Source organism: Gymnodraco acuticeps, unplaced genomic scaffold (assembly GCF_902827175.1).
Source record: "Gymnodraco acuticeps unplaced genomic scaffold, fGymAcu1.1, whole genome shotgun sequence".
NCBI classification, from domain to species: domain Eukaryota; kingdom Metazoa; phylum Chordata; class Actinopteri; order Perciformes; family Bathydraconidae; genus Gymnodraco; species Gymnodraco acuticeps.
Genome location: NW_022990051.1, coordinates 176,685 through 202,444, shown reverse-complemented (window position 1 = coordinate 202,444; position 25,760 = coordinate 176,685). Strand labels below are relative to the sequence as shown.

General features: G+C 40.9%; 1 protein-coding gene across 1 annotated transcript in view; it reads left to right on the top strand.

Annotated features, from left to right (window-relative positions):
- LOC117545866 (spondin-1-like) overlaps positions 1 to 25,760 on the top strand; it is a 134,874-nt gene that overhangs the window by 104,067 nt on the left and 5,047 nt on the right. The window contains 4 exon segments of the mRNA XM_034215829.1: positions 15,259 to 15,460; positions 21,073 to 21,213; positions 22,615 to 22,690; positions 23,358 to 23,540. Of these exon segments, the coding sequence (XP_034071720.1) occupies positions 15,259 to 15,460; positions 21,073 to 21,213; positions 22,615 to 22,690; positions 23,358 to 23,540 (602 nt within the window).

Genomic DNA, 25,760 nt, shown 5'->3' with positions numbered 1-25,760 from the left:
CTCCCTCTAAGCTCTTATTATTTGGACAAAAAGCATGGTGTGTTCCGATGGTTGTCTTAACTGCTTTGTATCTTTGGAGATGAGGCATTCATTTCTCATTTTAAGTTTTAGCATGGATTTTCATTTCCTGAAAAGAGGGATGAAAATAATTAAAAACTTGACATTTAAAATGTTATTTATGTCTTTGGCTTCCTACACAGACAAAGACTAAGAGTATACGAGTAGGCAGGCACTGCAGGTATGCACTAATAATGCCAGCAGCAAGCTTCTGCACTGAAACGCACGGCATGTCCATCCACTTCCACTTCTTTTAATCTCAAACTACACTTGTCTAAGACACCAATTTCAATTTCCCTATCTAGTGTTTTCTATATTGTAGTGTCTAAGGAACATGTTCCCGAACTGAAAGACTTAAGTACATTGGGCTGTGTCTACTACAGTATGTACTCAGAATATAATCTTAAATTCTTTCCTTTTCAAACACACTGTCCCTCACAAATGCACAAAAACACTCAGTAAGAAGGTTAGTGTCTTATAGATGAAATAAATAACACTCAAATCCTAAAAATAATGATGAAATACTACCTGACTCTTTGTGTCCTCGCACTCGCTACCCAATCAATCTATACTGCATTTAAATGGTTCCTTCCAGGACAGCTTCAGTATCTAAACGACACTCAGCGTGCTCCTTGTCGTTTCCCAACGACCGCTCACTCTTGTCATATATCTTTCTAATAACCAGACAACTGTTTGTGTTGTTTGGGTTCCATTTTATCGGCAGCTGTAACAAGTAAGGTGGGCAACCGGATGAAATAAGGAGCCATTGAATACAAGACTACAGCTGTTAATGAGCCTCTGTCTTTATTTCAGTCTGGGCTGTAAGCAATCATTTATGTTCTATACATAGTGAGGCAATCAAATGCCCATGTAGCAACAGCATGCATTAATATCAACACCTCTCGACATTTGCACATCATTATTAATAGAAGCATATTTGAATAACAAAAGCATTTCACTCGGGTTACCTAGGGTGATTAATGCTTTCTGTTGGAGATGAATGTTCAAACTGGAGCCACAAACCACCAGGAGACAGTAGTTTAAACTTATTTGTTTTATTTTATCAGGGTATGTTGGTGGGATGGTAGCTGTTGCCAATGGTTCTAGTAGAAAGGTGAAACAAACTGATTACAGCATTTGCACATTAAAATAATACTTCAATCAAATTAGAACTAAATTATATTCATTACTACATTGAACAACAAATGTGTTCAATACCATTGAGGTTACTCAAGTGCAAACATCAAAATTACAAAGAGGATTCTACTTACATTGGTAAATAAAAAGACACATGGCGAACAACTACCAAACACTCAATCCTGGTGTGGGTGTTTGAGGACAAAGAGGAGGAAGTCCTCATCCAGGCCTCTTTTTATAGCCTGTGAGGAAGTTCTACCTGCTTCCCTACACAGTGCCTCTTGTGGACAGGAGGGTTACACACATGCAATTTCTAACAGCCCACCCCGTATTTGTGCAGCAAATACGTTTAATCGGTGTCTTCCGTGAATTCAGGGAACGGGATTAATCTTGAAACAGGTCTTACATATTCCGACCTTGAATAATGACCTTAGCACTGCGGACGTTTCAATCTTTTCCAGGGTAGGTTTCACTTATCCTTCCAATAGGCCATGATGCTCGAGGATATTGGGGGTCAACCACCATCACAACCTTCCCAGAATCCAGGTTCTCCTTGTTTGTCTTCCATTTTTGTCTGGTTTGAAGATTCGGAAGGTAATGGCGAATGAAGGCTGTCCAGAAATTATCAGCTAGGATCCGACTGTGACGCCACTTCCTCCTGCCCAGGAGCTCACAGTCACAGTAGATTGCCTGAGGAAGAGAGGAGTCGGGCCGCCCCATCAACAACATATTTGGTGTAACTGGGTCTGGATCAGCAAGGTCAGAAGAGACATATCCGAGGGGTTTTGAATTCAGAATACCTTCCACTTCAATCAGGACAGTGTGAAGGACTGTTTCTGTGGTTGGTTGGTTCCCTAGTGCAACATGAAGGCCCTGTTTTATTGATCTTATTTCCCTTTCCCAGCTACCGCCGAAATGTGGGGAACATGGAGGATTAAACTGGAAGTGGACTTGTGTGTTGGCTAATTGCTGCTTAAAGTCCGGTGCCATGGCCTGGAAGGCATTTTGTAGCTCTGCATTACCCCCTTTGAAATTAGTCCCGCAGTCAGACAATATTTCATGGGGTTTACCTCTGCGTGAGACGAATCTTCTGAAGGCCATTAAGAATGTATCTGTGTCCATACTGTCAAGAAGCTCAAGATGTATGCAGCGTGTTGTTAAGCATTTGAAAAGCAAGCCCCATCTTTTCTCTGTGCGGCGGACAACTTTTACTGTGAAGGGCCCAAAGCAGTCTATGCCAGTGGACCAAAAGGGGGGTTTAAAAAGTCTTAGACGGGCTGGAGGAAGGTCTGCCATCTTGGGAATTATAGGATTGGCTCTCCATCTCTGACAGTCTGGACACTGATGTTGATGCTGGCGAATGGCTTGGCGACCACGAAGAATCCAGTACCTGCGTCTCATTTCCCCAAGTACCCGCTCAGGGCCTGGGCGGAGCAGTTTCTCGTCATAATGCTTGATGAGGAGTTTAGTTATGGCATGTTTTGGATCCAATATTATTGGATGGATACTGTCCTGGGTAAGGTTCTCTACTCTTCGATGTCGACCACCTACTCTGATGAGCCCAAGAGCAGGGTCATAATCAGGAGACAAAGATAGGAGTTTACTACTCTTTGGAATTGATTTATTTGCTTTGAGGGCATTGAATTCTTCAGGGAAGCTCTCTGCTTGGGCCCTTTGAAGAAGATGTCTCTCTGAGTCTGTATAGCTTTGGGCTATGTTTGAAATGTTGTCTGCCGCCCCATAGAGCAGATTCCTGGTATCGTTGACGAGGTCGTCCCAGGTACGGTATTTGGTTGGGTCGGGAGTTTTTGTGTCCATAGTCATTACTGCTCTGCAGAACATTGATTTTCAGATTTCCTCAACAGGCTCAGATTTAGTTTCAAGACATGGATTAGCTGGCCAACAGTTTGTATTAAGCAAGAGGAAAGGCGGGCCCTGACTCCATCTGTGTTTATGTGAAATTTCAACTAGAGTTTTTCCCCTAGTTATGTCATCAGCTGGATTATTCTTTGAGTCAACATACCTCCAGCTCTTTGTGTCGGTCAGGGTCTGAATCTTAGCTATTCTTGTGCCAACGAACACCTTGTAACGGCAAGAGTCGGATGTTATCCATGATAGGACGGTGGTTGAATCTGTCCAGAGGGTCACCGACTGTAGAGGAATAGTGAGTTTGGTACTAAGGAGGTTGGCCAGTTGGGCACCAGATAGGGCTGCACATAGTTCAAGGCGTGGGATAGATAGCTGGCGCTTAGGGGCAACACGAGATTTGGCCATTATGAAACTGACATGAGTTTGTTCATGTTTATCCTGCGTCTGAAGGTACGCAACAGCTCCATACACACGCTCAGAGGCGTCGCAGAAAACATGCACATGGTGGTCGGTGGTTGTGTTGGTGAAGATGGGGAGATAGCAGCGAGGGAAGTTGATGTCAGGGAGATTTTGCAGTTCCAACTCCCAGGATTGCCATGTCCTCAATAGGCTTTCTGTCTTAATGACATTATCCCATCCTCTATCCTGCTTCCATAGATCCTGCACCAGTATATTTGCACGGGTAGTGAAAGGGATCAGATAGCCTAAGGGGTCATATTGAGATGCCAAGACCTTGTAGATATTTCTCATTGTTGGTTGGTGGTAAGTGATTGTTCTGTTTTTATAGCCCAGCGTGTCTTTGAGGCAGTTCCATTGAAGGCCCAATGTAGGCTCTTTAGGGTCTTCACCCTCTGAGAGCCACAACTCATTACTCTTGGATTTGGACTCTGTAGGGAGATGTTTTATAACGGATGGATCATTGCTAGCCCACTGTCTTATGTCAAAATCACCCTCTAAGAACAGAGGTCTCATTTTGTCGATGAGGGACTTTGCTTCTTGGGGGAGTGAAAGCTTTGGAGGCAGTTATCGACATAGAAACAATTTTGGACGGATTCAAGGACATCCTTGTTTCCATCACAATGATCTTTGACATGTTTTTGAACTGCGAAGGTGGCACAGCATGGGCTGCAGGTTGTTCCAAATGGAAGAACTTGCCATTTATACACACTGGGTTCCTGTTCGAGCTGCATCCCTCTCCAAATGAAGCGCAACAGGGGTTTGGCCTCATTCAAAAGGCGTACCTGATGGAACATAGCCTTTATGTCTCCGCAGATGGCAATGGCATTTTGGAGGAATCTGAGGAGTACTCCAATGAGTGAGGGACCAAGTGTTGGGCCAGGCAGAAGACATTTGTTCAGGGTTTGTCCCATGTATTCAAAAGAGCAATCGAATACAATCCTGTGTTTGTTGTTATGTTCAACTATGTGATGTGGAAAATACCATGTTTCCTGTGGTAGCTCAGCCTGCTCGTTGGGGATCCTTTGAACATAGCCAAGCTCTGTGAGTTTATTCAGTTCCTCCTGGTATTTCTCAGAAAGTTGTGAGTCTTTGGATAAGCGTCTTTCTGTGGCACAGAGACTAGGCAGAACGCCTTCCTTGGGGGCTTGAAAGGCAGGCGTATTGGGAATTCTCAGCAGGGGAGTGGCATAGCGCATTACACCATATATTTCTACTCTTTCTGTCTTGGAATGAAGAAGAGCGAGAGCCATCTTGTCCTGTTTCGACCTTGTGGCTGTCTTTTCATTAACATACAGATGGAGCGCTCCATTTCAGACGCCTACCCGTGCGGGTCCGTGATCAGCACGGGGTGGGCCCCTGCTGAAAAGGAAAACCCCCCGCAGGACTTGAAACGCCCCCTTGATAAATACATTTAATTATAATGAAACCAGCTGCAATGGATCATGGATCCACCAGGGGGAGCCGTGATTAAAAAGCTGCCACACTGGAACTCATGTGAAATAAACAGCTGATCTACAGGTATCTGATATAGCGGATATTTGTTAAGATCCATATGTCACGGATAGGATCATATTCTGTGCTAAATAAGAGACATGTAATCACTTACTAAACATCACCATGTTTTTATTTAACAAAATATTGTTTAATTCACGTTGGCGTCGTAAGTACAAAACCATCGCTATGTTTTTAGATCAGGAAATGCATCCAGGCTCAAACAAACGATTTTCAATCATCATCCTCACGATCATTTAATGTATCATATGTTCGCGAGTTGAAATGAATGCACTAAATTTAATCCACGTGAGTTTACAACAACACAAATAATCGCTTTGTTTTTATATCACATCCGACCGGAGGAAAATGCAGCACGGGTCTCACTACCGATCATCCTAATCCCACGGGCAAACAATAATATGTACAGTGTTAATAGTTTACTGTATTATTAGTGTCTAATATTACTGGGGATTTCGGAATGGTACTGGATTTTGATTTATTGTATCGGCTTCATATCGCAATATATTCCCGAAGTCTGAAATGCAAAAATGTCCCACATTAGGGCAATTCACCCTACATTTAATCATTCATACAAAATCATATTTCGTTTCTTTTTAACGAAATAAATGTGGTTTAATCCACATAATTTACTGTGTTAATTGTTTTCTGTAGTATTGTGCACATTACTTTTCGCTGCTTGTTGAACCCCTGGTTAGAAGCTAAACTGCATTTCGTTGTCTCAGTACCTGCAATATGTGCAATAACAATAAAGTTGAATCTAATCTTGAGCAGGAACAAATGTATTTAGGCTACTTAGTACATATCTGACATAAACGATTAAACACATTTGTGCATTCTTTAAACCGAGTCAAGCCGAGTCCGGAGGTGGCGGCACATTAAAGTGTGCACCTGATTGTTTAACTTGAAGGTGCCTGATGACATTTAATCATTCAAACAAAATCATATTTTGTTTATTTTTAACGAAATAAATGTGGTTTAATCCACATAATTTAGGCCTACTGTGTTAATTGTTTAGTATTGTTTAACTTGAAGGTGCCTGATGTGAACATTTCCAGAAGAACTCTAGCTTGAATGGCCTTTATATGTATACAGTAGGCCTACACATAGGCGGCGCGTGAGGCTCAGGTTTGGGAAGGCTAAATAACTTTTTTTTTCATCTTACGCTGCCCGCCTCCGGCGTCTATAGAAAAGAGATCAACTCAGTGAAAGCACCACCTGCTGACCGATCAGAGCTCAGTGTGCGGAGTTTAAATCTATCAAGTCATATTACAGGAAAAAGGAAATGCAGTTTAAACTGCCGTATGCAGAGAAGACGCCGACGTGTCGCACTTATCATTCATATCACACTGACATCACATCATCAATCAGATCATCGATCTCACATCGATATCACAATATTTCCTTATCTGAGTCAGCTTCTCGAGCCGTATCTGGCCGTGCAACACTTAGTTACATTGTCACATATACTGTATGCAGACGTATTATTTTAAGCAACACATTATGTTGACGAAACACTCAACTCAAATGTAATAAAGTCAGATCCCCTCGTGTTTTAGATGGGGCAGTATAATAAAACTGTTGTACGCTTTCAAACACTGTAGTTTATTTTTTAACGAGTTGTTCTGTATTCTCCTTGCAGGTGCAACTATGTGGCTTGTATCCTGGATTATATGTTTAAGTCATCATGGATGTTTAAAGTTCATATTTGTCTAATATTAGTTTACTTTTCATTAATGAAGTATGATGTTGCGCTGTCAGTACACTTCTCCCTGTTTGTGATTGGTCAAATGTAGCTAACCCCGCCCCTTTCACGTGAACGCGTTCTCAGCTGGAGAGAGAAACCCTGGCTTGATTTACCGAGTTGATAACCAGCGCCGTAGGACCGTTTAGCGAGATCGCGTTTGTTAGGGTTAGTTAAGATAACTCAAGCACATCCAGGGTATGTTGAACTGGCTTCGTGGTACAGGGCACAGGTGGCTGCATAGCAGCGCTAATGTCAAAGACATTATATTTTTATTTTACCAGGATGCAGTTACATAAATATTTGGGAAGGCTTAGCCTACAGCACCCGCCGCCCCTGGGCCTACAGTATAGCCCAATCATGTACACCTTCCTTTTTCCCCGTCCAAAGTTTGAATTGGATAAAGGTAATGGTTATCGATGGTGCTTTTATAGCCTATTGTATAATAACTGTGTGATTTATATTGCTTTTCAAATGCATATGGCCCCCCATTTACACTGCTCTTCCCGTCAAGAATATGAATAGAACTTAGTTAGATCACTTTACATTTCTGCAAATAAATGTTTAATCACACACGTCTCCCCGTCCCAAAAATGATACATAAAATAAAAAGAGGAAACCATTTTAAGTTCAGTTTTCAACGTTTTATTTAAAATAACTGACATAACAGACACCATACTGTAGGCCTATCTGCTGCGGAAACCAGGACGAGCTATTTCTGGATCTGTTTTTCGGGGGCTCCTCAGTCTCTCATTTACCCGGCTCCTGATTAGGACACATCCTGGGGATTGTGTTTACAAACATTGACAAGACCGTTCACCAGCCCCCACCCCCCCATGTTGCCTATGCTGTCCTGTGTTGCGAACTCTTTGTTTAAAACGAATTGGCCATCGGAATGTGTGGAGGAATTATCCCAAGGGTCACATTCCACAGCTCTCCCCCCCCCCCCACTCCTGTGATCTCCCATCCCCCAGTCTGTAGGTTTGTGTTTGCATATTTCTATGCCGTAATTCATACTGGTCCTCTCACGCACATACATTCTCCTTACAGTATACGTACATAGGCTATATGAGTCCGTGTATCTACGGACCATTTGTTTTTCTTTATTAAAAAAGTAAACGGAAGAGCGTCTGAGCGGCGTTTTTGCCCTTTTGCTTGTTACCTTACTAAATGGTCTAATGGTCAGTGGAGCGAGGGGGGAGGCCCGCGAAACTCGCGGAAGTGATTTCAAAACAAAAAGCACTCGTTTGCTTGGAACAAAGAAAACGGCCAAGACACACATTGAGTCCAGAAAATGAATGTTATTAAGGGCTGTAAATATAATAAGCCTGTGTCTAAAATTGACAACAGGCTTATTATATTTACAGCCCTTAAGATACACTTTTGTGTTCAACAGCTGACCACTACCATGACATAGGCCTACTTTGTTTTAGTAGATTTTGCATGAGAGCAAAATGTATAAATATGAGCATTAAATTATATGAATATGAGAACAAAATGCATGAATGTGTGAGTGACAATATATGAATGTGTGCATTGAAATATGATAATATGAGAGCAAAATGTATGAATGTATGAGTGTATATATACGTGTGTGAGTGAAAATGTATGTATGTAAAAGGAGAATATATGTGTGTAAGAGTGAAAATGTATGTATGTAAAAGGACAATATATGTGTGTAAGAGTGAAAATGTATGTATGTAAAAGGAGAATATATGTGTGTAAGAGTGAAAATGTATGTATGTAAAAGGAGAATATATGTGTGTAAGAGTGAAAATGTATGTATGTAAAAGGAGAATATATGTGTGTAAGAGTGAAAATGTATGTATGTAAAAGGAGAATATATGTGTGTAAGAGTGAAAATATGCTGCATTTTGAATGTCCGATAGTCCACCATTTCCACCGGAAATATCAAACATTTAATAAAAGTGAAAAACAATGAACAAGACTTAACGTATCATAATTAATTATATTTATTTTGTTTGGATGTAGGATTTTTGACTTTGTTTAGAGCAGTGATCTTCTACTATATGAACATTTTGGACCCAAAATCACAACAAAAAAACGTAAAAACAGATTTTGAAAATGATATTATTTTTCATATGTAACACAACGAAACCATTTAAAAGCTGGAAATATATACATGGGATGTCACTATGATAATGTGAAAGTTTGATTGAGGTAGCATGGGATTTCATTCTGATAAGGCAAAAGTGTTATTATAAATACAAATATATATATACACATTATGTACAAAAATCAGTTTTTTCTGTCTTTATCTGTGCCACGCTTCAAAGCGGTTTCTGTCAACTACGACACAGAGGGCAACATCACAGATTCCTCCTCCTCCATGTCAAAAAACAAGCTTAAAGCTTGACTCACGTTCAGAGTTCTCTTCATCATAGTTGAATCTTCAAAACTCTAAATCTATCTAACTATATCTAAATTCTCAATGTTTGTCTGTCACTTTACTTCAATCGCAGTCTCCCGCCGTCTCTCTTCGTCTCTTTTCGTCTCGTTTCGTATCACTCCGTTTACCTGATTACCTCACCCCCTCCCTGGTAAATACATCCTGCTGAGCAGAATCTACAGTTTCCAGTATTTTCCGTTTCGTAAAATGATAAAATACGGCGAAGATATTAAAATATGTGCTTCCATTATTCATACTTCTGAAATATATCTGTATTAACTTTATATCATCGTATGTCCGTGTTTATTGGGTCTTTTTGCATGAAACAGACTGGCATATAGTTTCAAGCCAGTACTTTCGACAGAAATACACATATACATCCTGTTGAGCAGGATCTACAGTTTCCAGTATTTTCCGTTTCGTAAAATGATCAAATACGGCGAAGATATTAAAATATGTGCTTCCATTTTTCATACTTTTGAAATTTATTAACTTTACATCATCGTATCTCCGTGTTTACTGGGTATTTTTGCATGTAACAAAGACTGGGATATAGTTTCAAGCCAGTACTTTCGACAGAAACACACGGCAATGTTGTCCGGACTGTTGTTTTTATGCGGCACCGGCTTGAACAGGTCATGTGATCTGATCACGCCGGCGTGACGGTCGACTCCAAAGGGTTCATATTAAATACATATAAGTATTTTTACAACTTGTATTTAGAAATACTCTGTTGTAATTATTGATGCATAAATGTGTTCATCCATTCAATGTGGCATCTGCTATAATGGGGTTAATGTATGATATTACTTAATAATACAATACATTATAATATATGATATGATAATTACATTTTAGTTTTATTCATTTCTTATTTCATAGTTTCTCATTATTATTATTTGTATCATTGCAAACAGACTAAGTTCAACAACACCCAGTTGTCTTTGTGTATTTTGTGAATGAAGCGCCATCTTATGGTTAAATCCTGTAATTGAACAAATGGGGTAATTGGGCAACGCCCTGTAGCAATTTGGCAACACCCCCAGCCACTGGCATCCGCTGGGCTTTTGACTGGGACACACCCATCTGAGTCTGATCTGGAGTGCTTCATCTGTAGGGCAAGGTGTCCATCTGCCAGAGTCTTTCCACGTTCCTGAGTAATTCACTTTTAAGGCAGGTCAGTGTGAAGGGAAGAGTCTGTTGGGTTTGGATTAAGCTGGCTGGACCTTGGAGGGCCCATCCTAGCCTTGTGTGTACTGCCAGTGGGCCACCGGGGGGCCCAATGCGAATTGGCTCTGTGGCTGTGATGAGATGGGCATAGTCTGAGCCAATGAGGACAAGAGGGCATGCGTGGTCAATTGGCTCTAATGAAATGTCTCTGAGATGGTGAAACTGTTCTTGTAACTGTTTTACAGGGTAAATGTGCTCTGAAAGGCCGAGATTCTCAGCAGTGAATGCTCCGTTGATGACATACCTTTCAGTTGGCTGGTCAATAGGGGAGATTCCAAAGGAAACAGTTGCTCCACTTACTTGCCGCACTGTGCGTAGTAAGATTGTTTCAGGCTGTGTTGAGAGACCCAAACACTGGACAGCAAAGGGGAGCAGGATGGATCGATCAGCACCATCATCAAGGACTGCATGAGTTGTGAGGGTCCTGTCCCCGTTGTGGAGAAGTACATTGACGATTTTCAACATGACTTTATGGGAGCGGTTAGGTTTGTCCATGTAGAGAAGCTCTGAGGAGGGGGATGTGTACATCACTGTAGCTGATTTGTTTGAATTAAAGTCATGGAGAATAGTCAAGTGAATGTCCTTGCATAAATTACATGGCCTCTTTAAGGTGCATTTGTCCAATTTATGGATTCTTCCGCATTTAATGCATCTGCCTTTCTCTTTGATCCATTTTGAAATGTTTATTTTGGAGAGTCCTTTGAATTCTGTGCATGAACCAAGGAAATGGTCTCTAACGTTACAGTAGGGGCAGTAGGGCTTAGGCCTTTCGACATTCATCCTTTCTTTGGTCTAGTATTTTGGTGTGCCATCCATTTCAGATGCTGTTGAGAGGTAGATAGAGGAGACTTGTCGGGGGGGCTGGCGTTCCTTTCCAGTCCATGGTTTCTCCTGTGTGTGGAGCTCAACAGCTCTCTCTGCGATGCGTTTAGCTCTGGATTTCAACTGTAGCCATTTTGATAGGTCAAGGAGGGTATAGGTTTGGGTTGCTTGTGCAGTTAGAATGCCACGATTAATGCAGTGCTCAACAAATCAATCTCTGTACTGCACAGGGAGTTTACTGAGGAGTCTGTCCACATGGGAACCACATCTTAATTCGCACCCATCAGGACCCTCTAGAGACAGCAGTATTCCAACCAGAGCATGGATAGACAGGGAAATATTATCAAAGGCTTCCACGTCATTAATGCGAACAATGGGGGCATTTAGTATTTCACCTATTTCTCTCTGAACTAGCAGCCTTGGCTGACCATACTTTTCTTTGAGTGCTAAGAGGGCAGTGGAATATGGTCTTGCGTCATGTCATGCTGGATCTGGCTAATTTGCTAGCTAATTTGCTAGCTCCTGGGTGCTGAACATGTTCCAAGAGTATTTGGTATTTATACTGCTCTGTAAGATGGGGATGATTGTCAAGGATATTGTCGAGGGCAAAATCCTTCTCTCGACCACTTTTGAACACAGGGATAGAGGGTCTTGGTATACCATAAGCAGAGGCTATCAACAGATCTGTAACATTTGGGAATTGAACATGCGGGTAAACAGATTGTTGCTGGGAGGACATGGCTTGCGTTGGCTGTAGACTACCAGTAAAGGTGGGTTGTTCGCTACCAGGCATGGATATCATATTGTTAGGGGCTTCAGCAGTGACCGGGGTCACAGGTCCATGGTGAATAGAAAGGGCGCGGGGCATTACTGTAGCAGATGCAGGGTGAAAGGACGAAGGTAAAGCTTGGGCAGTCACATGGGGAGTTGACGTTGCTGCAGTTTCAGCAGTAGCTGCTGAGGGATGAGAGGGAGCCTGGGCAGTGTATAAGCTTTGCTGTATTGGTTGAGGCCCGGGAATGATTTGGGAGGCCTTAGGTAGTCCTCTGGAAAGGCTAAGTTGGGGAAGCAGGGGAGCTAAAGCTAAATGAGAGCGAGAGTCAGCATATGTCAAGTTTGGGGGGACAGGAGTGAATATCCTGAATGGAGGCAGATCATAAAAAGACGTTGCTCCATTTCCATGAAGAGATGAGGTTGTAGGACCACATCCTCTTCAGAAAGATTGTGTTGTATGAAACTAGTGACAAGTTGTGCTGACTCAAGCTCTTGTTCTTTAGTACGAATACGTCATTCAACCTGTCTGACCATTTTCTCTCTCTCTTTGTGTGCATTTTCTTGACATTGCTGAGCAGCTCTGGCCCTTTCATCAATTAACTTGCATTTTTCATCCAGCTGCTTATCCTCCAATTGCTGTCTTTTAAGCTCCTCCAGCTCGTCTTTTCTTCCCTTTTCCTGTAGAATACTGGCTTGGAGATCACTCAAATTAGGAGCGTGGCGGCTGCCTCTTGAATGTCGACTTGTATCAGAGCAGCCTGTAGGGACACTTGATGCCGACTCGCTGAAGTGTGTCCTCTTACTCCTTAAACTATGAGATACTTGGGATGCTGCCTTGCGCCGTGGAAAACCATAGTAATCAGGGGGCCGTCTATCTCTTTTGGGTCTAGCCCCTAGGTCACGATGGCTAATTGGCTTTGTCGGGGCTTTGGCTAATACTTCCAGGGATACTGATTGCAGAATGAGATGAGGGGTAGGCAATAAGGGTTCAGGTGAAAGGCTCTGTTTGATGAGCAGGTGTGGATGGCCTAGGTGATGTTTGAGACAGGCCCTCTTGTAAGTAGAGCTGGGTTAAGTCTGGGACACCTTCGGATCCATCCATGTTCTCAGTAGAAATGGCCTGACCTCCATTGTTGGATTCATCCATTGTCTGCATGTCATCAGTCCCGGAATCTGTCATTTGGTCACTGTGTGGAGTGTGGCTCAGTCTCCGGCTCGAAGGACCATTTGTTGGAGATGAATGTTCAAACTGGAGCCACAAACCACCAGGAGACATGAGTTTAAACTTCTTTGTTTTATTTTATCAGGGTATGTTGGTGGGATGGTAGCTGTTGCCAATGGTTCTAGTGGAAAGGTGAAACAAACTGATTACAGCATTTGCACATTAAAATAATACTTCAATCAAATTAGAACTAAATTATATTCATTACTACATTGAACAACAAATGTGTTCAATACCATTGAGGTTACTCAAGTGCAAACATCAAAATTACAAAGAGGATTCTACTTACATTGGTAAATAAAAAGACACATGGCGAACAACTACCAAACACTCAATGTGGGTGTTTGAGGACAAAGAGGAGGAAGTCCTCATCCAGGCCTCTATTTATAGCCTGTGAGGAAGTTCTACCTGCTTCCCTACACAGTGCCTCTTGTGGACAGGAGGGTTACATACATGCAATTTCTAACACTTTCCTCATTTTCTCCCAGACTTTGTCTCTACCTTTCTATCTGTCTGAGATAAGCCTCACTCTCGCAGCAGTCACTGAGCAGAGGCCCGGGAGAGTTGAGGTAAATTGTGTGTTCCCATGGGGACAAGGGCTATTTCACATCCTCAGAGGCCATTATTAGAGTGCACAAGGGCAGGAGTGAGTTGAATAAAGTCAAATGGATTTATATGGGTAGGGTGACAAGTGAAAGGTAGTCACTGGTGACTTGTCTCTCACAACTAGAACCTTCCCACTCCTAATTATTGTTGTTTGGGCTGGGGTATTTCTTATTTAGGTTTAGTGGTTAACCATTGGTCAAGACAGAAGGCAGAAGCTTTGTGTTTGTCTCCTGTCCTGGAATAAAGACATTGAGGAGATTGATTTGTTTTGGCAATGTGAGTGTAAAATATGTCAACCGATTTTCTTCTCATTCCCTGCAATTTGTGTACCTCTCTGTCTCTAAAGGAGAGTTGAAGTTTCCTCTGCAATGGTGATCTTTGAACAGGGCGAGTAACTCTGAGTTCTGACACCCTGAAATACATGGATTCTCTACTGATGCTTACAAATGTGTTTCAGTACATTTATTCCCCCAATTAGACCTCTGACCAAACCTTTGATATCGTATCAATGATTTCAGAATATTAACCTATCCAGGTGGCTTGTGCTATCGATGATTTCATAAATAACAACCAATTGTTCTTTCCTAGAGCGATTTACATTTTAAGTGTAATCTGAATGTATTTTACAACTACGCTGTTAGAATTATTTTCTTAAATATGCATGCTATATTTTTACAACAAGAAATAAAAGAGAGATAGGAGAAGGTAGAAAGATGACTTTGGAATGCAGTGCTTCTGGAAGTTATTTATAATAATGATTTAAAAATCAACATTATGAATGATGCCTCAAACTATTCTTATATAAATATTTTAATTATATAAAGCCTACTGAGCATCCTTGGCAAAACATTGTTTTTTTGGGGATGCAATTAGTTCTATCTTTCTTTCTCGTTTTAAGGTTGACCTTGTTATTCGACCGCACATACCCAATATTAACAGAATCAGGGCCAAAAAACCTTGATATAAATTTCACTCGTGTGTACCAGACTGGTGGATCAATTTAATAAACCTTCCCACTGGCTTTTTTATTGAATTCAATTACGTACAGCCTCCCATTAATGGTGAGACACTGTCAGTAAAATATCATAACTTTCTTTACTTGGATATCAGAAACTTTTACCCCTGTTTTTACACTTTGTGGGCCATTTACGCACAACTTGCTGGAGACTCAATTGGAAATATTAGACTTTACGCGTTCATTAGGTTATTAGGCGCAACCAAATGCATCATTAGGTTTGCTTTTGTTCAGGCTGGACTTCTCATTAAAGGTGGAGCAGATGCAGTCTTGCCTCAGGTCTTGTGAAGGACACAACTTTGTGAGCCATTTGGGATGCAGCTGACGTCTCTTTCTCTCCCATACTCACACTTATAAACGGCGTTGAATCACACAGACTTCATTATCACTCTCTCCCTCAGGCGGGCCGCCCCCTCAGCAGAGTTCTCCGTGGACCGGAGCCGTCACCTCATGTCCTTCCTGACCATGTTGGGGCCCAGTCCAGACTGGAACGTTGGTCTGTCTGCGGAGGACTTGTGTACCAAGGAGTGTGGTTGGGTCCAAAGGGTGGTGCAGGACATGATCCCCTGGGATGCTGGCACAGACAGCGGGGTGTCATATGAGGTCAGTAAAAAGACTGTAACAATTTGACATGAATTAGAAGAAGTATGTAATGTTCCCCTAAGTGTAAATACAAAAATGCTTCGTTATTATATTGCATGGGCTTGCAGTGTTTCCCACAGAATTTGATTCTATTTGTGGGGGCACCGCACCGCAAATTTACAATTTAGTCATTTAGCAGACGCCTTATTCCAAAGCGACTTACGATGACCAATTACAGGGACATTCTCCCTGGAGTAACTGCTGCCTTACTCAAGGGCACACTAGTAGTGGTGTTCCAGGCAGGATTTGAACTCGCAACCTTCCGATCATGAGCCCACCTCACTATCCATAAGACCAACAAAATAAAAAAATAAAAATTATTATATATATATTTTTTTTTAAGAGATCCATTTGTGGCGGACGATATTTAATTGTGGCGGCCCACCACAAATAAATCAATGTATGGGAAACACTGGCTTGTGTTTTGTTTAGTGACTGATCTATCTTTTGAAAATATAATGTGTTTCATGGGGGGAAAATAAATTAACTTTGATTTATTTCCAGTATTTTTGGTGAAGAAGGCAGGGATATGAGGCTACATATCCTCTAACATGACACGATTAAAAGTGTATTTTCCTGATATTTACAGTAAGGCTGCATAACAGTAAAGCCATGTTATCTTCTGGACTTAGCTTTTACCCACCTAGCCAATTATACAGACATTACTAAAGATTATTAAGCGAACATTTCATATTGTAAATATTTTGTGAAATCACCCAGAGTTAACCCCTTCAATATTCTTGCAATTTCAATGTTGGGGTATTAAATCAGAAATATTGTGATCATTATTTTGTCCATATTTCCAAGTCCAAGTTATCCCTTAATTATTTTGTGAAACATCCTTCAATTTAAAAATGTACCAGTTGTTATTACTTTGATTCCAAATTAGGGGGAATGAGTTCTCTGTGATCATCATACAACAGTCACAACAGTGTCTCTGAATGTATGACTCAACTCAGGTTACAACCCCACAGTCCCACAGCAATCACAACCATCTGCAGGCTGCTACTCTCTCCACCTTTTACCCCCTGGATGACCTTCTTCCTCACTCTCAAGTCTTCCCTTCACACTCACGTTTTGACCTTGTCATCACGCCAACCTCTTCCTCTTCCTGTCTGCCCACATTCACAATCATTCCCTCTCTCACCTCCTCACATACTGCTCGTCTGCAACAATTCAAGTGTCATCCCCCATCCAATTCTCCTTTAACAGCCTTGTGCGTCTTCCCCTCCCGCCCTCACCCTGAGGTGCTGCGTGCTCCGTGTTTCCAGTCAGCACTAACAGATGAGGCTGTGCGTGCGCATGTTTGAACCAAACTCAATAACGACATGTGAGAAACCTTTGGCTGTTCTCACAGATGAACCCACTGAACTGTGCTCGCTTGCTTGTTTTGGCCAGCCTCAGGGATAATTTCACTCTTCTTCGTTTCACTCTCTTCCTTCTCTGTTTCTCTCTCTTTCTCACAAACACACACACACACCACACACACACACACACATTAGAGCCTACTAGACTGACTATGTCCAGGGGTGCACATAACTTTTTTGCCCTGGTTCTCAAAGGAGCACCTGGAGATGTTGCTTGGTGCTCATCCTTAAAATGAAATAAACCGTAACTTTTGAGGGGGTCTTGACTTTATTTGCCAGACACACGGCACTGAACACACATGCAGAGGTGAACACAGAACACACATGCAGAGGTGAACACAGAACACACATGCAGAGGTGAACACAAGACAACATTAGCACGACCAGTAATCCTACAAGCTGTCATCACTACCCTCCTGACTGTTCTCCTCACTGTCTTCCTCACTGTCAGACATGGTAGCTGATGATGTAGGCCAGGGGTGCCCAACCTTTTTTGAACCGAGAGCTACTTTTAAAGTTGCCAGTCTGCCGAGATCTAGCCATTACTGACAGCCTACTACCAGGTGAATACACACTTCCACTTGTATAAAACTGACCTTTGTACGATTAATACTTCATAAAATACTGCAGATCCTTTATCTTACCTATTTCTAATCTACACACATACAAGTATTTAACTGAAGTTACACAACAGTGTTGTTGATACAGAGTTGGAGTTTATTCACACGTCACATACTACAGTGGGTAATGTTTTCAAGAAACATTGAACAGTGCTGCCACATATGACACAGGAAAAAAGAAAAGACTCTGAACCCTTTCTTTGCCATTATATAAAAATAGTGTTGCTACAAAAGTATCAATTACACTTACTAATAAGACAACTCAGATCTGAAGCTACACAGGAATCTGCTGCCAAAGTGCAATAAAAAAGACAAAATTAATAGAATCAAACCCTTTTTTTGTTGCATTTTAGTAGAGTATAAAAATAAATGCCTTTTAAAAAATAGGATGCAAGCAACACTAGTTTCTTAACCTGAATTGATAATAGACTATAATCAATTTAAACAGAACATATCTTAATGTTTGCATTCTTATACCATTTTGTACAATAATTATAATGAATAAGTTCAAACAAACTAAAACTTACAGCTGATTAATAACGGTATCTAAATTGAGTTTTTATTATGTCAAAAACCTGTTGAAATGCTAGTTATTTTTACTGTCCCCAAAAAGCGCATCGGCAGCCTCCAGCAATGCTTCTTTCACAACTTCGCCATCTTTGAAAGACTTCATGTGTTTCTCAAGAACGTGACTGACACGATAAGATGCTCTGGTAGCAGCCTTGCTCTTGTTGTTGGGCCTGGTGGAAATGGACTGCTGTGCATTTAGCTGTCCTTTCAGGCCCCTCCCCTTTTGGGAGCGTAGGGCAGAATTAGGAGGGAATTCCGTCTCGTCGCGTTAGTGCACTGTTTTGAAATGCCGCTCCTAAATTACCCTTCTTCGATAAAGCCATGCTCGCATTGCAGATGAGACAGATGGACTTTGAATTGGAATAGATACAAAAATAATCATCCTCCCACTCGGAGTGAAAATTATATATTTTTGGCTTTTTTGCTTCTGCCATAATTGCGGTCTTGTGTGTGTGCGGACTGTCACTCCTGTTGACACGGACAACATCAGCGAACTAGTGCAGTGTGCACTGCCCACCAGCCACGCCCCGACACATGGGGTCACGTCGGCCAATCACAAAGCTGTGATGCGTTCAAGTGCATTTTTCTGGCACAGGAAGATTATTTTATAGGACATTAACGATAAAAGCGAATATTGTTGTTCTATTTGTAGACACATCTCGCGATCGACTGGGAATCTCCCCGCGATCGACCGGTCGATCGCGATCGACTGGTTGGGCACCCCTGATGTAGGCCTACTACTTTCTCTCTGGTTGAGTCTGTGATTAGCTGCTTGCATCCACAAGTCAACAGCTGGTTTTGGGTCGAAAGTCTCTGTTGTCATCTTAGACAAGTGGATGTAATCAAATAAGTATGTGAACATAACCAATAACCTACCATAGCCAATAACAAATGAATGTAACTTATTTTATTTGTGTTGTTCATTCATATCTTATTTTACCTTAACATTTATTTATTTATGCATTTTTTTTTATCTCTCCAGTTTTAAAGGATATTTTTGGTTACTGTCCTATAGTATGCATTGGAATGATTTAAAACCTGTTTATCCCAATAATTATAAAGGAGTGCCTTGGAAATATGTGTTTACATAAATTGTGACCAAACCGTTTGAACTTAGACTAAGAGTCCTTTACCTCACTGAGCTGTAGTTATCAGCCTCTCAGTCTGACTGGAGAGGACTCTCCCTCCACATTATTGTAGAAACATCTTCTTCTTATATCCGTTAGAGCAGCTAGCACCAGATTCTAATAACAACAGCGCTGGTACCGGTGCACCCTCCCTCTCTCCCTCGCTCACTCGCATTTTGGCTGTGAGCTGCGGGCGCCAGATAAGCCAACATCCCCCATTTTCATCACTTACAGCGCCCATCGTACAGGGCAAATGAATCGTGTAACCGGGGTGAAAAGGGTGTTACATGTACTTAATTATGAATATTGTTACATTAAGGCCAAAAATTAGGATGAGCCCCAACGGTCAAAATGTGTTTTTCCCTCCCAGAGCTGCCAGCGCAGCACCTCCCCAGATCTGGCGCCCTAGGCGAACATCTAGCCAGTGCTACGGGCCGGCCCTGAGTTCATATCATGGTTCATATGCAACTCGCAAATATCTTTCTCTCTCTCTTTTCTCTCTCTCTTCTCTCTCCTCTATTTTCACTTTTCTCTTCTCCCTTCTCTCTCTCCCTCTCTCCCTCTCTCCCTCTCTCAATGTTGGTACGCAAATGCGCTTTGTTTCAAATGACCCGGTGCTCTTTTTTTGGCGGAGGTGCGCATGCGCACCTGCGCACCAGTTATGTGCAGCCCTGACTATGTCCTCTGTTACAGACTGCAAGGAACTATCAAAAAGTCGGGTACTTTTAAATAGCAAACATAGCTTGAGCTTGCCATATGCTGATCCATGCATGCATAGATATAACTACAGTCTTTAAACTGAATGTGCAGTATTTAAATTGTATACAGCAGGGGTTTCAAGGCTATGAGGTTTGCTTCTCTCGCAAAAAAAAGAGACTTAAAATGAAGATACCGTAAATTGAAAGGGACTACATTTTGTAATCCACAGGAAGTTGTTTCTGTAGATTGACTAGGTGGATTGGTATTTTTATAACATAGTCAGCAGTTGGAGTTGCAGCAGTATTCAAAATTGCAACTTCTTCTGGGGATTCTTTGAAATATCATTACCCCTGAATATATTATCATAAATCCACAAACATATGCTCCCTAAAAACGAAAGAAAATGCCTCAGGATAATCATGTTTTCTTTAGCATCAAAGCAAATAAATGTGTCTCCTCTGTAACCCGCGGTGTAATTTAATCTGAATCTCAAGGATCCATTCTTATGCCCCTTTTGTCCAAATACATAATTAAGGGACTGCTATCTTTGTTCAAATCACTACTTTCTCAAACTGTAGTACCCATTAATCAGAGAGCGACAACAAAACACACAAGAAGCATGATTACGCTTCTTAGAAAGAGCAATGAAAGAAACCCTCTTTCCATAAATACATTTTGCAGCAGGATAGTGGAAGAACAGAGGAAGTGGGAAGGGACTTTGTGTCTGTGTAACAAAATTGTTAAAGGCACAGGCCTGCAACAGAGTAATGAGATCCATTCTCCGTCCCATTACTTTTACTGTATCTTTTAATTAGTGGCCACTCATTACCCTTCTCCCTATCTCCCTCTATCCCCCTCTCTCTCTCAAACACAACTCTTGCCTGTTTTTTTCCTTCTGTTGGCCTCAGTGGGGAGTCAAGGATGAGCTTCCGCCTGCCGTCAGCCTCTGGCGGTGGTTCTTCCATCAACCCCACGCTGGCAGACCTTTACTGTTGACTAATAAGAGCATCTCCCTTTTACAATTCATCTCTCCTACACAGTTGCTCTATAACTTTTGTGACTTGTCCTTTGCGCTTTGAGTAACTTTGAGTGACTTTGTGTTCATTCTCATACTGACAGTGTGTTATTTGAAATCCCTAAGATCACCGGCTTTGTGTTTTTTTAATGTCTCTTTTTCTGTCTTTTTTCAGTCTCCCAACAAGCCCATTGATTCCAAGGATAAGATCCGTCCCTTGACCAGTCTGGATCACCCACAGAGCCCCTTCTATGACCCTGAAGGGGGCGCCATCACACCTGTGGCCAGGGTCATAGTGGACCGCATTGCCAGAAAGGTCATACCAGTCAATTCTTAAAGCAAATATAGCTGATAATAATGCAGGCATTTGTCATTTAACAGATTAAGGTAAACATTAGGCGTGTTTACAATTGATAACCACCACAATATGCTAACAAGGCTTTAATTGTGTTGTAGTCATTTGCCCTTTCTTATCACATCCAGTAGAAACAAGAAAAGTATGTAATTGTTCTGTTGTGTTTTGACTTTTTCTGCAAGTTTTCTCTTCATACGCTCTGATACTCTTGCTTTACTGCTGTATTTTGAGGTGATCTTCCAGGATTTCCAGCTCAGTTCTACTCCTCTTCACATATAAACTTAGTTCACGCATACCCCTCTTGACTCTTTGCTACACTTATAAAACAGCCAAATTCAATCCACATAAAAATAGAACTGGCATCCTTAATTATCTCCAATCGTTATGAAATATGGATGTATTCAAAAGCTTCAAAGCAGAGACAGAGAGGCTTTTCTTTATCACAGCTCAGCAGGTATGACGGGGACTTCAAGTCTGTCCATCAATACAGCAATTGATTAGTGCTGGGTCTGAGTCCTGTATTTTTTAGTACCCTGGGTGGGAGTACAAGGTGAAAAGAACACCTGTCAACACAATTTGTTCCCTGCTTATTGAAATTGAAGAAAAAATGGAACACAAGCCAAGTTAGATCTTATTTATCAAATGTCAGAGAGAGTACATAATGTGTCGTTGAGTATATATCAAGCTCACTAGTAAGGAAGATTATTACAGATATTCCAATGTTATATTCTTTCAATTAACATGAATGATGATTAATGGTAATATGCTGACCATTCCCCACCTGTGTTAATTACTCTTAAGGAATATGAAGAATAATAAATAAAAAATGATGTCTCAAATTTGTTGGGATGCAGATTTAAGATTATTCCAGCCAATTAAAATGACACAAAGCAATGAAAAAAGTGAATGAAAACATTTATGGCAGGTATTAAAAATTCACTCAATGAAATATGAACTTGTTCTAATTATAAATGAATGGGTGGTGAAATGCATTCCCTGGGAACTCTGGCTGCATTAAAGGTTAGCAGTCCTTCAGTGGCATCTAGAGGAAGCTGCGGGGAGTTCATGATCCTTCTGCCACAACCCATGTATCATCATTTACTTACAAACTCTAGCACACACGCTCAGTTTATACTTTCAGAATTACATGGTCTTTCACCATCATTTGTTATGCAATGTGTCTGCTTCCTGTGTATTGTTTGAATACCATGATTAAGTAATTGTGTAAGCTTGTGCTGACCTTTGCTGGCTGTCACTCTTTCTGACTGCTTTAAAAAACAGAAAAAAGAAGAGCAAACAGAAAGAACATCTACTAAGTGCTAGAGTGTGTTCCCACATAACTGTGTGTCTGTGTGTCTGCAGGGAGAACAGTGCAACGTTGTGCCAGACAATGTGGACGACATTGTAGCAGACATTGCCCAGGAGGAGAAAGAGGAAGGTCTGTATCCTCTCTCTGTCTTTCTCTTTCTCTTATACATTATTAAAAGCGCATTTAAAAGAGAAGGTTGGCCCATTTGATGTGGATGTCTATCAGTGTGATGGTACTCTTTTTTTACGCGGCCTATAGTGAATAATCAGGTAGAGTGCTTTACAGCAGCTTTTTCACTGCTGAAAAGCTGTTGTACTGCCTGTAAACAGCAGAGTCATTTGATGTCATAGTGACGTAGTTTGACTCAAGGATGAACTACAAACTACTTCAGCTTGAATTTCTACTCGTCTTGTGTAAACAAAATGGTGTCTTTTATTGTGAAAGGTATAATTAGAATTTAGAAAGCTGTACTGCACTGCCTTTCACAGTTGAAAACAATAAAGAGTTGTTGCCCTCTTGGTTCAGGCTGTTTTTTTTAACCTGAATAGGTACAGTATAGGCACAACTCTGCAACAACATGTTTGATTGGGCATCAGCAGCTGCAAGGCATCCTGGTACATGTAGGCACTGCTGGCATGAGTCTGCATGCAAGAGAACTCAGCTTTTCTTCTTCTGCTATCCCTTTAATGAACTTAGTTACAGATCACTGACTGGACATACACATAAAAGCTGGCACAGTTTCCATTACATTGCGTTAGGCTATTACACTGTCTGCTTTCCCTTCATTATCTTGCAGACGACACTCCGGAGACGTGTATCTACTCCAACTGGTCTCCATGGTCCGCCTGCAGCTCGGCCACTTGTGAAAAGGGAAAGCGGATGAGGCAGAGGATGCTAAAGGCCCAGTTGGACCTCAGTGTGCCCTGCCCCCACACTCAGGACTTTGAGCCCTGCATGGGGCCTGGCTGCAGCGATGAGGGTGAGTTTAAGACCGAAAGCATGAGGAAAACAAAGAACTCTCTTATCTTTTATATTTGTATTGATATGTTAAGAATATTGCTCACAATAATGTTTTGACATTACGAGAAGTGTTGCCATTTTGAAAATCGTTTCTGTATAAGGCCATTGATAATACCCAAGGTACCATTGTACTGCAGCAATAAAGTGAGAGCAGACGGAGAGGCGAGGAGAGCACTTTGTTTATGGCAGGCTTTTACATTTTATAGCAGGACAAGTACAATTCCATGAGGCCAATAAATATATTTCATAAGATGTCTGGAGAAAAATACATTATGTCAGCTGAGTGTTCAAGGTTTAATTCCTGTTAAATCTTTAGAATCTCTGTCTCAATTATTTATCTTTTTTACCCAAAAGGCAGAAAGTTTGGTGTCCATAGAGATCAGCCAGTCTGTCTGTCTTTGATCCATTTGGTCTAATCTACGTCTTGTGAAATATAATTGATGACCACCTGATTCCACGTACTGCCTTTAAGTGAAAGCTTCCTTTGGACCAACATTTGTATTACAATCATGGAAGATTTGTATTATTAATTTTAAATAGATGATTAAATGATGAAAACAATGCTCTGTTCCCCATTAAGGTTGACTAATAGGCTGGATATTTCTATCAATGAAAGGAGTCCTTAATGCTAGTTTAATGGCAGATATATTGGGCTTTTCAACGTTAATTATTTGCGCTATGTTTTAAACTTTGAATGCTGATTATGCAGAAATATTAATACTTTATTTGTTTAGCTCCATTTTAAACTAAATTACAAACTACTTAAAAGTGAAAATATATTAAACAATTTAGCCCATTTAGAGTGATAACAACAGTGTGGTATTGTGTTTTACATTACAACTAATGAATTGATATATCCTTTTATACAAATAAAGGAGAAAAGTGATTTACATTGAGTGATTTCAATATTTCAACTACAATTCAAAAGGGAAAAATGTAATGTGGATTGACTTTTATACGAGCAAAAGTGTAATTTATAAACTACAGAAAGCATGATTATCTGTAGATAAAGGGGGACTGTTCCCAGGGTTCACTGTAGGTCTGTTTCGTCCCTCCTTGTTTGCCACAGTGAAAAGCCGAGAGATCTATCTGATGGTTCCATCAGGGACTCATCTGGGAGCATTTAAGCATTGTAAACACTGGGTGAATATTTCATTAAACTAATAAACTATTAACCAGATTTAACCTACAACTAACTGGGATTGCAAGACCATAAGAAATAGTGTGAACTCTTTTCTTTGGTCTTGTAAAAACTGCCAACAGCATTTTGTATAAACATTTCTAGTTGTTTTATTGGATTTAGAAGTAATGTTTTGCATTAATAGAGCCTATTTATAATGAAAGCATGCATGAGCTACTCTTTATCTCTATATTATGTGTCATTATATGTTTGAACCATAATATTTAAATAAGGGTTGGGAATAAACATTCATTTTCTAAAAGTTCAATTTCATATTGAGTCAGATTTAATTTAGCATGGGTTTTCTTCATGCCAGGACACCTTGAGTGGTTCAATTAGATTAAATAAAATCGATGAAGATGATGTTACACGGTCAATGTATCTTCTGGTCGTCATAGAGGAGGATTTGGAACATTTCCTGCAGTCAAAAGAGGACATCATGCATGTCCACATTAATGAACTTGATTGCTAATGAATTCAACCAGGACGACAAAGTCACAGTACGCTTGGCGACGGGTGTCCCCATGCACTTAATTTTCACTTGAGATGGCTCTTTCGTATGTGAAAAACATGTCCACCAAGCCCAGAATTATCTTTAAATTTGAGGTCAACATGAAAATAAAATTATATGAACCTCTCCTGTGGCCCAAGAGTGTGTGTGCTGCATCTTTATTATCATGTTACCAAGCTGACCCAAGCACACACTGACTTTTTCACCAGGTCCACCTGAACAAGAAACCAAATGACATTTTTTTTTGCTGAACACCAACAAATATTAACACCATTTACGGCTTAGTTTTGTATCCGGTACTGACATGTACATCTGGAGGGGTTTCACCTCAAATTTCTGTTTCATACACTGTCTAACCATTCACAGATTCACCTCCTATCCACACTGATCACATCAGGTTCCTCTTTAGACCTGTGATGAAACAGGCAGTCAAACTTGGAAATAAAGACTATATAATGTATTCAAAGAAACAAGAAAAACCCATTTGG